The following is a 15,729-nucleotide window of genomic DNA, read 5'->3' as shown; positions in this document are numbered from 1 at the left end:
CTGAATTTTCTTGGAGGGTTTGGAATAAGTTTTTTGGTATTGCAGGTGAGAGCTGGGTATGCCCTTCTTTGGTGGGAGAATTGTTAGCTATTTCTTTCACAGGCTTTGGTAGGACAGTCTTATGGAAGTGTGGAATGCCGAATACTTGCAGTTTTATGGGGGCTATGTTTGGAGCATAATGATGCAAGGTTATTCACTGGGAAGAAATTAAATTGGGTGCTGATTTGGGATAAAATTCAGTATTTGGTCTCACTGTTGTGTGCTGGATTGGGATTTTTCAAAGGAATTAGTTTCCACGAGTTACAAAGAGATTGAAGGAATCTATTGGCATGTTGATCTTTTCTTTTTTGATATTTATTACGTATTAGTTGTTTTTTCCTGGATTGTTCCAGGCTTTTTTCAGGAGATGTCTCATTCTCCCCTGTGTAAATTCTCTTCCTATTAATGAAATTTTCTTTTTCTGTAAAAAAAAAAATGAAGATCTTGATATAAATGCAATTCATAAATCAGCCACAATGTTATATCATATTCAAATAGAAATAATTTAGGAATAAAGGTTCAATAACATGTTGTAGTTAATCCTTACACCCAATATTAAGAGAAGATTCCAAAATGTATTATTTTATTATTTCTGTTTTTATCTGGTCAGAATTTATTTTGATAAAAATTTTTGTTAAGAGAAATAATTTCCTCTAGAGCAGGTCATTCCTATTATCTCTTGAAACTTATAATGCTGGTTTAATAGGTCATTTATTTACCTAGTAATAATATTTTTTTTTGTTAAACTAGATTTATTAATGAATTTAATGCAATTATTCTGGTTCTATGATTACTTAGTAATAAATGGATAAAATGTGAAAACTCAAAAGCTAGTTGATGCATCACGCTGCAGAACTCTTTTTTGGATGAATTAGTTGGTGTTTTCGGCTTGTGTAGCCCGTGGTGGGTGGTTGGGAACAATTTCAATATTATTCGCAGTTCCAAGGATCTACTAGGGGCCTCCAGGCTCACTAGTAGTATGAGGAGGTTTAATTCTTGATACAAGATTGGTGGGCTCAGGGATATCCCTCTTAGCATGGTCCGTTTGATGTTGATGGCATCAGAGCTTCCTCACTATTGGCAGATTCCTGTTCATCAATGCATGAGAAGATGCCTTTCATAGGCCTATATTAGATCATTGTCCAGTGCTCCTTGGTTCCAACTCGATGCAGTGGAGTTCCACACAGTTCAGATTTGAGAACATGTGGTTGATGCACCCCTTGCTTAGGTAGTGTGAGGGTTTGTGGGTCTGTGTGCCAAGTGTCCGGTTCAGGGACAGGTGTTTAAATTGATGAAAAAAATGAAGTGTGCGAAGATGAAATTGAAGCAATGGAACAAAGAGGTTCTCAGAAACATTAAAGAGGTTAAAAACATCTTTGGTGAAATTTCTGTTTTGGATAGGCTGGAGGAGTGCAGTTTGTTAGAGGAGGAGGCTAGGGCAAGAAGGGCAAGGCTTTTTAATGATGTGGAGGTGTTGTTACTGGTACCAGAAATTGAGGGTGAAGTAGGTCACTGAAGGGGACTGCAACTCAGGTTCTTTCATAGATTGGTGAATGGGAGAAGGAGGAAGAAACTTATTGAGGATCTGGAATTAGACTTTCAGGGTTTGTTTAACCCATACACAGATTGTGGTGGTGTTCATGAACTTCTGTAAACACCTATTCGCTGAGGAATGCCCAGGTAGACGCAGGCTGGAGGGTTTAGATTGGAGTCCCATTTATACTACGTCAAGTGGCTTGTGAGGCCTTCTGAAGTTGAAGCTAAACAGTGTTTGATATGTGCAAGGAGAAAGCCCCCAGCCCAATGGTTTCCCAATGGTTTTTTTTCCTGAGAATCAGCAGATATTGCAAGAGGATATTATGAGGTTTTTTGAAGGAATTCCATAGAAATGGGGCAGTGAGCAGTAATGTGAACTTTACTTTCTTAACCCTCATCCTCAATTTGGAGAGATCATCAATGGTGAGGGATTTCATGCCTATCAACCTAGTCACTAGCCCTTGTTAGATTCTGTGTGAGGTCTTATCTAAGAGGCTGAGTGAGGTATTGGAAGAGATGGTGACCACAGATCATAGCTCAGTCCTCTTTCATTATAGAAAGATAGATAGTTCTTGGACATTGTTTGGGTGGTCAGTGAGGTGGCATGTGAGAAGGGGCAGGAGGGGGCTTATCTTTAAGCTGACTTCATGAAGGTTTACGATAGGATGAACTTTGGTTTTCTGGATATCGTGATGTGTAGGAAAGGCTTTAGGGTCGTGTGGAGAAGATGGATTAGAGGGTGTTTGAGCTTGACCAACATTTTTGTTGTTGTCAATGGGTAGTCCAGAGAGTGGTTTAGAGCTTCTTGAGGGCTTTGGCACTAGGTCCCACTGTCTCCATTTTTGTTCACCATAGTGGCAGATGTCCCGAGTAGGATGCTCTCGCTAGTGCAGGAATTGGGGTGATTAGGGGTCTAACTGTGTTGGTAGGGAGGAGGTGGAGGTGTTTCATGTCCAATTTGCTAATGACTCGATGAAGTTTCTCGAGGACAATGTTAAGAAATTCTCCAAGGCAATTATCTTGTAAAAAATCTTTGAAAGATTTCGAGATTAAGGGTTAATTTTCAAAAAGTGGGATAGGTGCATAAATGTGGGAAGCAGGGATCTTTAGGGGTTTAAGGCCATGGTGGGTTGCGCTATTGTGGAATGGCCACCATCCTTTGTAGGCCGTCCTGTGATTGAGAGGGTAGGAAGGGGGCTGAAGTGGTGGAAAAGGGATTACTTTTCCTTAGGGGTTTGTATTGCCCTCACTAGGGCTGTTCTCTTGAACATCCAAATTTATTTCCTATCTCTTTTAAAGTACCCAAGAGTGGCATGCCTTTATTAGATGGCTGGTAGCAGTGGGCACATGGTCTAGCTGGATAAGGTGCAGACTTGGAAGAGTATTGATTCTACATGTCTGGAGACTATTGATCATCTCTTCTTTGGCTTTCCAGTCACTGGTATACCAGAGTCACTACAGCTATAAATTTTCCTAGCCATTCTCTGTTTTTGGAAAGATGGACTTAATCGGTTGAGCAGCTTGGGGAGCAACTCTGAGCAAACTTAGTTAGGCAGTTTCAATTTATCACATCTGGAAGGTTAAAACACAGCCATATTTTTTCTTTTGGGTCAAAAAGAAATTCATTGAGATGAAAGAGAAGAATTTACGTCAAGATGGAGGATAAGGGTCCTCCTAAAGAAATAAAAAACCAAAGGGAGAACAATAATGCTCTCCTCCAGTTCCTCTGAAGATCTGTCAAAAGTAAACCCCGAAAAAACCCAAAAGAATAAGCCCAAAAAGCTGCGAGGAAACCACTCTATTTCAAAGGAAGCAAGGTGGATTTGATTTGCCAGTAAAAATCCTTGCATTCCTTTCTGTCCCAAGGGTTCAAAGGACTGCTAAGATAGCACATCTCCAAAGAGAAACACAGCCATCTTTAAGAAATCTGTTGACATTGATGAAAATTTTCGTTGTATCTTCTTTGATGTAAAAGGAAAATGCTTGGATTCTTGTAAGTTTAGGTGATTTTTAGGCTAAGTTTCTTTACTTGCCTTTTGTACTATTTCCCCTTGTCGTAATATATTCTTTCTTAATTTTCGCAGAAAGGCACCCAAAAGTGTGGCTAGGATCCTTGAAAGTATGATGCTTGACTCTCTTTGGTCAGGTTCTGCAAAGTATTATAGTAGGATATTTGAATGAAATAGATTAAAATAAATTAATTAGTAATTTATCTCACGCATATGTGCCCTCCTTTTTATTTTTATAAATTTAGCAATTCATTAATTCATAAATAAAATAAAAAAGAAGAACGAACGAACTAAGGAACACGTTGATTATATAAAAAATGTGGAGAATTTTCAATGTGCTTTGGGAGCCTGCTGATAATTTAAGTCTTTTTGACACTCGCATGACATCCCCTAAAGTAGGAGGGATCACCTTGTTTTGCTGGGAGGTTTTTCCCGAAAATTTCTCTTTAATTGGAAAATGGTTGTAGAGGTTTCCCTTAAGAGGTAAACTTTTTTTGGCACAAAGTGATTAAAAGTATAGGGTTCGTCAGAATGGGTGGGACTCCAGAGTGAAAGTCGAGGTGTGATCCCAAGAGGGGGGTGAATTGGGTATTTTTAAAATTTATTGTGGAAGCTTAATCTATTTTAAATGTTATGAATTTATAAGTGCTCTAACTTCTCAACAACTACAAAAGCGTTCTCAGCAAACAACTATACCAATATAGATATTCCTAAATACGAAAGAGTCTAAGCTAAGATTTCAATATGTAACAAACTACACAATATTGACAATACTCACAGCAGAACAATATTAACAAAAATATGCTCAGCCACATGATAATTTATGCTATAACTTGAGTAAGTGATATACCAATCACAATAAAATTTCCAGCAGATTAACTTAATATGATATTTGTAACTGCTTCAGATTTTAATCAATAAGAATATGCTTAACTACAGCTGAGTTGTTGCAATGATTCCAACAATTAAATTCAATCAACAAAATAAAAGTAAAAGGATTTACAGCATTCACAGCAGATACAAACCAAAATAAATATGCTGAGAAATATGAAAGTGTTAAGGTAGAGAAGAACACCAGATTTTTTACAAGGTTTGGCTACCGTGCCTACGTGCTTGCCTCAAGCAACCCACTTTGAGGATTTCACTATCCCTCCTTCAATAGGTGGAGAAACCTCTCTCTTTTAGTAGGCGGAGATGCCTTTTACAAACCCTCCTTCAATAGGTGGAGTCGCCTCTCTCCTTTACGTAGGTGGAGTTACCTCTCTCCTTTGCTTGGGCGGAGTACCCCACTCCTTCACTAGGCAGAGTCGCCTCTCTCCTTTACTTCGGTGGAGTTACCTCTCAAGCGAAAACACCCTTTCTCTTGTTCAACAATTCAATACCAGAACCGTCAGTTTACACAAACAATCAAGAACTGATCTGTACAGTGATCACTCTCTAAACAGAGCAGATTCGTGCACAAAAGCACTCTAGTACACTCTGAGAAGATGTTTGCTATGAAGCTCGAAGAGATTAAGCTAGGTTTTCTGGTTTTGAAAAGTTATAAGCTTGAAGAACAAACTCAGAAAAGGTTTTTCAGCAAGACGGCGCAAAACACACTTTGATGTTCAATAATATGTGTAATATCTTGTATAAAACACGTTTAGGGTTAGCTATTTATATGTAGGTTTGAATTATAGCCATTGTACGTGTTTTGGTAACATAATATTTGAGAATCGAAAAGATTTTCGGCCGTTTGCAAAACCTATCGCAGCGCTGCAGTCGACTGAACTGTATGTTCGGTCGCCCGAACGAATTAAATTAGGAATTTCAAAATTGACAGTAGCCATTCGGTCGACCAAACACATTTGGGCGACTGAACCTGAACTGTGTCTGGAACTTTACAATGGCAGTAGCCATTCGGTTGACTGAAGTCAATGAACCTGAGGTTCGGTCGCCCGAACTCTTTGATGCCAGATGAGTTTATTCAGACTTCTGCATTCGGTTGACTGAGCATGATGCCTCAGGCTCCCGAACATCCTAAAATTCAAATTCCTTTATATTTTGATTCCAAAAATGATTTTGATATTTTGAAATAATATTTGGACTTTGTAAAATTTTTTTTTTTCCAAGACTTTAAAAGGTATCTAGGGTCCAAATAAATAATCTTAGAGCTTCGTAACAAAATCCGACATGAGATGTACTTACATGAATTCCTATTGTACAATACACATAACAACCTATCTAAGTCTTCATGTCCTTAAGTTTGGTCTTCATCCAAGCTTTTCTTCAACATCCTTCTTTCATTTACTTGTGTGCTTCATGGCTTTCCAATTTGCATCTTTTATTGTGTTTTTATGTTGTAATACCTGTATACACACTTGATGACACAATTAGATGCCTTGGTTTATCATTATCATAACGAGATTAAGGCTTGCTAGGCCAACATAGAGGAAGTCACTTTGCTTCTCATGCTAGTTGTTGGAAATTTCTGTCTTAGATTGCTAGTATTTTCTTCCCTCTCACCTGTTTTAAAGCTGGTAATTGTGACATGGTTTGTTTTCCCTTCACCACCTATTAGTGCCTAATTCTATTCTGAATGGGCTCTCCTTCTTGGGATTCCACATTTTTAGGAATCTCAATGGAAGAGAGGTTGGGGAGCCTTCCACTTCACTCAATACGTTGAATCACTTTGCACTGTCGAGGAGGGGAGGTGAGAGTGCATGTGGACGTGGGTGATTTGTTAGGTCTTTTTTCCACAAAATATTTCTTTCTTTATGACTGCAAATCATGCTCACCCATTTTTTTTTCCCCCTCGGGACCACATCATTTGGAAGGCTAGAGTTCCATTCAAGATTTGGACTTATATTTGGACTGTCACTTTGAACCGGATTAACACACATGATTTGCTTCAGATTATAAGGCCTCGCAGGACTTTGAAATGTGTGTGATGTGCCACAAGTCCAATGAAATGAGTTCTCACCTCATCCTACTTTGCAGGGTTGCTACCCATCTTTGGAGTGCCCTGTTTTCTTGTTTTGGTGAGGCTTGGGTGCCATCGTAAGTGGTGGGCAACATCTTGTGAGATTTCGAGGTTTTGGCAAAAGCAGGAAGGGAGAAAAGCTACAGCGTCAAGTGGTTTTTTCTATTATTTGGACCTTATGGATAGAAAAGAATGCGAGAACCTTCAATGATAGCATAACCTCTTCAGATGTGTTGTGGGAGAGAGCAGTATTTTTAGCCTCTCCCAGGATCCATTCTTTCGAGTTTTTTAGGGGTCTGCGCCGCTTGATCTTTTAGGAATTGGCAGGCAGTGCATTTGTAATTTTTGTGGTTGTTTTCATTTTGTTCTTAGGAGGATATCTTGTTCTCCCTGTATAATACTTTATGGTTTGTTAACGCAATTTTTTTTCTTCTAAAAATATTATTACAAATAAGCATTTTGTAATAGGAATCACCAAACTGAACATTGTTAGATGAAGAAATTATGATCCAAGATTGAAAATATGCGTACGCACAATTATTGTATAGAAGGTGTAACTTAAGTGAGGTGTTATGGCCAAAATAGTTCCAAAAATCCAAAACTTTAAAAAAGGGCTGCTTGTCTAAAATCTATAATATTACAGTTGTTCTCTATAAAAAACTGAAAACTTCTTGTTCGAACTTAAAATGCTTAAAAATTCCCTCTGAATCAAGATCTTCTTTTACAGAAATTTTTCAAAATTTTATATCCAAATTATAGCAACGATGATACCATATAGACCTTTAGGATTGTAAGGTTTGAAATTCTAATTTCATCTTATAAACATTTGTGCTAGAGTCAAATTTTGGATAAAATTTGTCGAAATTTGATTATTTGATAAGCTTTGGACTGTTTGTGCAAAAGTTGAAGGAAATATACAAAATGGAAATTGGATGGGAATTTTGGCACTGTTCCGAAAATTTTACACCATGATCATTGGCAGATTAGGCTGTAATTTATTTCATGGAAAATGTCCAATTTTTGATAAATCATGTGATGATTATAGTATGGTTAGAGAGTTGTCTTTGAGCTCGATAAAATTATGTTCTCTAGTATTTACAAATTTTCATTCTTCATACTTCGCAATATTGATAACATTAGTTTTGAATACCATTATTATTATTTTTAGATATTAATTGTGAGAAACCTCATTTTGTGTGTACTTTTAATATCTCATTCAAATTGAATTTACTGAACTTGAATAGTATGGGAAAGAAGAAATAAGTTGTGTCTTTATGGCTGAAGCACACAAAAATTCCTTTGTATCCCGAAAGTACTTGAATGGGAAATCTTGTAGACATGTAAACTAGTATGTGTGTGATTGTTTAACTAAGCTACCTTCCTAGTTATACGCTCATGGTCTTATCCCACACACTCACTTATGTCCTTATTCTTTGTCATAGAGGTGTTTGTGTTTCAAACAATCATTCATAGGCTACCCTTTCAAGAGTATATTTCCGATAGAAAGTTGCTTCTGTTGCGTATATATGCAGATTTCCTCGCAGATACATTGGGCTTAGGAGAATAAATGTGAGTGACTTAGAGGAGTTTGTAAGGATATCACAGAGCCTAATACTTTGGGTAAATCAATTTCCAAATGCCTTTGCAGATGCATTGATAGAGGAATGGAAGATGAATATAGACTGTCACCTTAATCTGGCTTTTCATGAGTTTTGCCCATTCAGTCCTCTAAAGTTATGATTATATCAGATGATGAATGTGAAAAGGTGGGACCTTCTCTCAGATAATAAGCCAGTTAGTACTGCAGGGAATTCTTCACTAAGAAAAATTAACAGGCAGAACTTGTATTGCTTGATCAATGAAGGTGGGACTTCAAATGGTTATCTTTTGAAACATTAATGGATGCAAACACAAAAGGGAACTATTGATGATGACCTATATTACAATTATGTCACGTGGTTTATGCTTTAGTTTGTCTATGCATGTTTATGTGGTTATGAGCAATGTCTTAAATTTTGAAGCTCAAAAAGTACAGAAATAAAATGATGGAAATTAGTAGTAAAGCATGGCATTCTATTATGAAACTATAGAAATTGTTAATAGAAATAATAATGTAAGTTTTAGGACTAATATATTACAAACTAAATACATCTATGTTGTGTGTGAGGTGCAATAGTTGTAATATAATATGTGTATTAAACATATTTGTAAGATAATGTGTATTAAATGTATTTGGTAAATATAAATTGTCAACACATTTCAAAGGCTCACTTCTACTGGGGTGAATCTTCGAACCGCCTCGACATGAGCGGTAAACTCGAAATGAGAAATTGGTATTTTAGGGAATGTGGGTCAATAGCATGTCAATGGAGTCACCACTAACCTACTTTAGTCTAGGTGTGGTAAGAATGCCTAATGAATTACTACGGATTGATTGGTCATTAGCTAACCTAGGGTCCAAGGAACCAATAGCAATGGTCTATGCACAAGAGCCAAGTTTGAGAGTGCGGTTATCTGAAGGAAAGGTACTATTACCCTGACACAACCGTTCCTCAAATGATACCTAATTAACCTATGGTCACTTTTAAATTCAACCCATCAAGACTTTAATTCTTTCATTTTGCATTTACTGACCTTTAATATATTAGATAAACTTGTACAAGACAGTAATTATCCTGACCTCGAGATCTTTGAAGGTCTGCACAAGACACCACCTTGAGGTTCGTTGTAGGATGAATTTTATCATGTGAATGTGCTTTGATGTACATTTACCCTCCATTAGATATTGGGTCAACCCCGCACAAGACGACGATTACCCTTATATCAGATACTCTAAGGTATACACAAGACACCACCTTGAGGTTCGTTGTCGGGTTCATTAAAGTATTTTAGGGTTTTTCAGATTTCCAAACATCTAACCATTCAACATTCAGATAAGGATTCAAGTGTGGTTTCATATTATGGCAAAATGATATCACATGTCATTGAGACATCATATGCGATTCAAATTATTATGAGCCTAAACAAACTCATTAACACAATTCAATCAACCAAACATTTGTAAGCCAAGGCTCGGTTTTTGTGTATTATTTGATCCTCGTGCTCAAATTAGTATGCAAATGAGCTCAAAACACTTTGAAAACCTTAAAAACAGAATTAAAACCCCTTTGGAAATTTTTGTTATTTTTAGGAGTTTTTTGCAATTTTTATGATTTTTAACAACTTATAAAGGCTAAAAAAGCAAGAAAATACAAGAAAACTTATAAAACATATTTAAAAGGGACCAAAAATTAACCTAAAAATCCCTAAATGTTAATGAAGGTGCCCTAAAATTACTAAATAGAAAACTCTCTGAAAACTTGAAAAGAAATCATTTTTTGGATTAGAAACAACCAAATTAAATAAAAATAGAAATAAATAATAAACTAAGATAACGGTTTAAAAAAAAAAAGGAATTTTTTTTGGCTGCTTCCTATTTTTTCAATTTAAAATATTTTTTAATCAATTTTAAAAGTTTATTTATTTAAATAAATAAATAAATAATAAAAAATAGGATGGACACCAACTGATTTATCCAATAGTTCAGTCCAAAGGCAGCATGCATGCGACACATGAGAGGAGCGTGCCAGCTGAAGACTTTTCCGGTTGTCTTCCTCAGTGCTAGTGAAGACACCAGAATCGTAAAATGAAAATTTGCTCATAAAATGAAAATTTGCTCGTTTTGGCCTAGTTTTCTTGGCCATTTCACGCAGGACAGCCACCATTCTTCTCCTCTTGAATCCATGAACATTTTCTGGCCAAAAAATGTGCCTAAAACCCGTGCAAAATAAGCTGTAACCATCTTGGCCAGCCATCACCGGCGAGCATGGTTATGTCTAGATTATGAGCTTTTCCATGCTTGTTTCCTGCCTGTTTTTGCTTAATCTGACCCTCCAGACTTCCTTTCACTCATTTTTGGCCGTTTTATTGATTTATGTAAGTAAAAAAACCTCTTTTCTAACTCTTTTCTCTTCTCTATTTTTTCGGCCAACCATGGTATGTGACCACCTATTCTCTGTTTTTTCTTTGTTCTTTCTCGCTATTCTCATCCTATTCCAACCCTAGACACACGCATGACCTCAAAATCCCAGATTTTGTGTTATTTTTATATCAATCCTGGATTAGCCTATCTTTGAATCAGAAACACCCTTAAGCATGCTCTAATGGACAACTATGTGCAATCAGACCATAAAAATCCTGATTTCAACATAATATTTGCAAGAAATATTGCAGGTTTATCTCATGCATGAAAGAGAACATAAAAATCTCACCTTTGCCATACAAATAGGATGATTATGAAACCTAATCATTCATGCATACTTAAACTCATAAAATTATGCAAGGGGAGTTTGAGAATGAGAGATTTTCCTCACTTTTCTTGAAATTTTGATCTCTCTAACCTTTGAATGATCTTTTCCTTTTCTTGACTTGAACCTTCAATCTCTAAGCTTCAAGCTTTCCTCCTATATCTTCTTCTTTTCTTCCTTTCTCTTATTTTCTTCTCTTGCTCTTTTTCTGTTGCTCTCTCTCTTGGAGTGAATGTAGACTCTAATCCCTTTTGGTTTGTTCCCCCCTTTGCAAGAGCCATAGCTTCTTATTCATAGAGCAGCAAAGGAGCTTGCTCTAGTCTTCCAATTTCAAAAATGCCCTTTTAGGGCAAGGGAACCCCTTCCTTGTCCTAAATGGGGCTTTTAGCAAAAGAGAAAGTTCCCCCAAGGATAGGAGCCTATCCTTATCTTGGATAACTCCACAATTAACTTAATTGAGAATCAATTAAGCCTTTAAAGTGCTGTAGAGGGTTCAAGTTTAATATGAAGATAGGGTTAGAGAAAGGGAGAGAGACTTTAATTAGACTCTCCTATTCTCTAATTAAATTCAATCCAGACAAAATTAGGTGTCTACATAAATGAAATTCATGAATTAATGAAATATGATTATTATACAAATGAAGACAATTTAGACATGAATGGTTAAATGAAATGTTGTTGTAAGTTTTTTTTTTTTTTTTTTTCATATAAAATCAAAAGCCCGTGTAATAATCTTTTATTTCAATAAGAAAATGAGATAAAATAAGAGAAATCTCACTTCATGTTTAAATCTCACATTTGAATTCTGAGAAAATTTCATTCTATAGATAAAATTTTGACAAATTTTGCTAAATTTTCAAGATATCAATAAATTTTGGATGATTTGTTGAAATTTCGACGGAAATTATGTAAGACGGAAATTGAATGCTATTTAATTTCAAGGGTGATGGAAAGCGGAAATTTTAGTGGAAATTTCGGCAAATTTGTGGAAATTTAAGACCATGGTTGTGAGGAAGTGTTAATAAATTTTTAGGTAGGCTTTTGTTCGTGGAAATTATTTATATATTTATTTATTTGTTTATTTATTTATATTTTTCTCTCAGTTGCAAAACTGTGAAATCCAATGGTGGTGGGTTTATTGGTCGATCCAATGGCGGTGGGTCTATAGGTCCTCCATGCCTTTTCTTCACTAGGACTATGTTTGCTTCTAGAGCCCTATTATTTAATGTTCCCTTTGTTTTCATAATTCTGAAACCATCATAATTTTGTTTTTGGATGGACTCAAGTAACACAGCCCGAAAAACATCTTTTTTGGAAGTAATTCCGGGTTGTTTTATGGAACTATATCACTCTACTATTTTTAATATCTACTACTATTGTTTGAATCTTGAATCATCATACAGGGATGCACGTACAAGAGAGTTACTGAAGGTATTCAATGTAGACGGTCAAATTGAGAATGGAGTGGACATGCTATCAGTGCAGGATCCTGCGATAGAAGATGAGCTGAAAATAAAGTTTGCTTCTGCTTCAAAGAAGGAGAAACAGCAGAGTTCCTTTAGTTTCTTTCAGCGATCACGTAATGCTATAATGGGGGCGGCCGATGCAGTTCGCCGAGTTGCAGCAAAGGGCACCTTTGGAGATGATAATCGGAAAATTGAGGCATTGATTACAACAATAGATGGAATCATTTGGACTGGTTGTGCAAATGGCTTACTTGTGCAGTGGGATGGGAATGGCAATCGCTTACAAGATTTCCATTATCTTTCTTTTTCTGTTCAATGCTTTTGTACATCTGGATCACGGGTATGGGTAGGATATGCCAGTGGTACTGTCCAGGTGTTGGATCTTGAGGGTAATCTACTTGGAGGATGGGTAGCTCACAACAGTTCTGTAATAAAAATGGCTGTTGGTGCTGGTTATATATTCACCCTTGCTAATCATGGTGGCATACGTGGTTGGAGTGTCATGTCCCCAGGGCTTCTTGACAATGTTTTGCGTGCAGAGTTGGCTGGCAAAGAGTTTCTATATGCTAGGCTTGAAAATTTGAAAATATTGACTGGTACATGGAATGTTGCACAAGGAAGAGCTTCTCATGAGTCACTTGGGTCGTGGCTTGGGTCTGCAGCATCAGATGTTGATATTGTTGTTGTTGGGTTGCAAGAAGTAGAAATGGGTGCTGGTTTTCTTGCAATGTCTGCAGCAAAAGAAACTGTAAGATTTCCAAACTTTTCTTAACAATATTTTCTCATAAAATATTTAGGCATTGTCACAGCTTAAGAAACATAGTTTACTGTTACTATTTTAAAATTCTGAAATATTGTAGAAAACTAATTGATAGGACTGTTACAGTAGTTGCTATTGTATTGTTGTTGTTGTTGTAGGTTGGTCTTGAGGGAAGCTCTGTTGGGCAGTGGTGGCTGGACATGATAGGAAAAATTTTGGATGAGGGGTCAACTTTTGAACGTGTTGGTTCTAGACAGTTGGCAGGCTTGCTCATTGCTGTTTGGTGAGTATTTAGGGAAGATCTTGAATGAGGTTTGCTTCCCCTCCCCCCCTTCCCTTACCTCTATAATTTGGGAATTAAGCCTGTTAACCCATTTATGGGTTCTTTGGAAAATCTATGAAAATTTTCTGTGCATTTTGTCATTACGATGATGGTGTTGGACTGATGCAATTAATTTTCCTCCATACTAGTTTCAAAACAGCGATGTTTAGGACCAATCTATCAAATTGTGGTTGTGGGCATGGTCATGGTGTTTTCCGGAAAGTAGGCCTGGTGAATGTTATGTCACATGGTACAAGCTGCACCACTCTTGTCAAAGGCATGTGCGTTGATTCAATAGAGTATCCTACCCATTTGAATGTGGTGGGGAAATTGAAGTGACTGTAGAGTTGACAATGAATGAGTTGATTATTTTTTAAATCCCATGATCCTCAATTTGAATCGACACCTAAGTTGGACTTGGATCCAATAGATCTAGGTTGAGCTTGGCCCCTCCTTTTTTGGACGAACCTCTCTTTTTGGTAAGCAAAAGTTACATGCACCACATCTGGGAAATTACTTCTGAAAATCTAACCTCTGATTTTTTGGGGAGCTTTTAAAAGTTACGGATTTGAAGATTTTGAAAGATAAAATCTGGATTTTTTAATAGATTATTCTACTTCATGGATGTCCTTATTTTTATTTCCAAATATTACAAAATTTTCCATGTATTACTTACATATCTAAAAATGACACTCATTTTGGTCATTTAAAAAATTGTTTGCCTTTTTTTTGGCCGAACACTTAGGATGAATGTTTTCTTCTCAGCAGCTCCTTCACATGATTGCAAACAAATTTTATGGTAATCTAAATTAGGTCTTTTTTAAAACTCCTTTTCATCAGCCACACAGGGGCTGGCCTAAGTCCCTATTGGATTTATCTTGAGCTTGCCTATTTAAAAACTAGAAAATTTATTTGCCATATGAAAGGCCTTAAAACCCTTCCCAAAATGACTTTAGAGTTAAAATATATAAAACCCATAACCTTTTATCCCACAAAGTCTTCCTTTGTTTGATTCATCTCAATAATAGTTTATTCGTAGGCCAGAAGTGTTTGGGTTAATGTTTTGAAAGCTGAACTGGTCACAAAGAAATAATTATATCACACATTCATGGGCAAATGACTAAAATCCCAATAGGCTTAATTGATTCTCAATCAAGAGGAAGTTCATCTCACAAACATCTCATTTATTCCTTCTGTGATCAGGTTCACTGTGGGTGACTGTTCTTTATAATTTTGGAAATATTTTTGGGTAGAGATGAATCCTTGTTTTTCCTCATTTGTATCGCCTGTCTGATCTTCATGATTCTCCTATTTCTTTTTGCTTTTTTTTTTGTCAGAGATGGATTTCCTTTTCTTGAAGTGTCTATTTTTTAGGAACCTCATTGATGGAGAGGTGGGAGATTCTCTTCTATTCTGATTTTTCTTATGGGGTTTCTTCTTATAGAAGGGATAAGAGGATTTGGTTGTTGGATATCTGTCACATCTCTCCCCTGTTGTTTCTTGTGAATAATGTTTTATTCTCATCCAAATCACGTGCCTTTCCATACTGCCTTTTCCTTTGGAAAAACATATTTGGAAAACTGAAGTGCCTTCCAAGGTGAGGGCTCTTGCTTGGTTAGCAGATTTAACACCAACAATCTGCTGCTAGGATACACTCATACACAACAAAATTCTTTATCTGGATCTGTGTCTTTTGTGTTTTTGTGGTGGAAAGACATACCCTAATCTCCTTTTGCACTGTTATGTGGCTTGGAATCTTTGGAATAAGTTTTTTGTCTGAACAGCTTTTAGACTTCCTGCTTATTGTGTTCAAAGGTATTTACAGAAATATGTGAAGAATTTATGATATGGAGATTTTTTTCTTGATATAGTATATTTGGTTGGAGAGGAGATATTGGATTTTAAGGGGAGAGTTTTGCCTGCATAGTTGCTTTAGGTGTGGTTTTACAGATTCCTTTTGGTCCTGTGCTTTTGATTTCTTCAAGGGAGTTTACCCTGTAGAAATTCATCACAATTGGAGAACATCGTTGCCTAGACTGTTTTGTTTTCTCTTTTTTGCTTTGTTTGCTTTTGAATGATTCCTTGTTGTCCTTCATATACTTCTTTCTTTTTCTTTATAAATTTATTCATTTATTTATCTATTTTATTTTTTTAAACTCAATATCTAACAGTATGATTCATATCATACTTAATGGGTAATTGGTGATAAAAAATAATTTTTGTTTAGAAAAAAAAAGCAACTATGAAGTTCTGTTTGATTATGTTTCCAATTTCTGTCTTCTTTTTATT

The 15,729-nt window shown here is 36.3% G+C and overlaps 1 protein-coding gene across 3 annotated transcripts in view; it reads left to right on the top strand.

The window, feature by feature from the left end:
• The window catches only part of LOC131154020 (type II inositol polyphosphate 5-phosphatase 15), a 69,614-nt gene that overhangs the window by 23,261 nt on the left and 30,624 nt on the right, over window positions 1–15,729 (top strand). For all 3 annotated transcript variants that reach the window (XM_058106477.1, XM_058106476.1, XM_058106478.1), the window contains exons 3-4: window positions 12,296–13,106; window positions 13,277–13,401. In XM_058106477.1, coding sequence (XP_057962460.1) covers window positions 12,296–13,106; window positions 13,277–13,401 — 936 coding nt within the window. The remainder of the gene's footprint in view (window positions 1–12,295; window positions 13,107–13,276; window positions 13,402–15,729) is intronic.

Source organism: Malania oleifera, chromosome 4 (assembly GCF_029873635.1).
Source record: "Malania oleifera isolate guangnan ecotype guangnan chromosome 4, ASM2987363v1, whole genome shotgun sequence".
NCBI lineage: Eukaryota > Viridiplantae > Streptophyta > Magnoliopsida > Santalales > Ximeniaceae > Malania > Malania oleifera.
The sequence above is the reverse complement of the archived record's forward strand: the minus strand, read 5'-3'. Positions and strand labels throughout refer to the sequence as shown.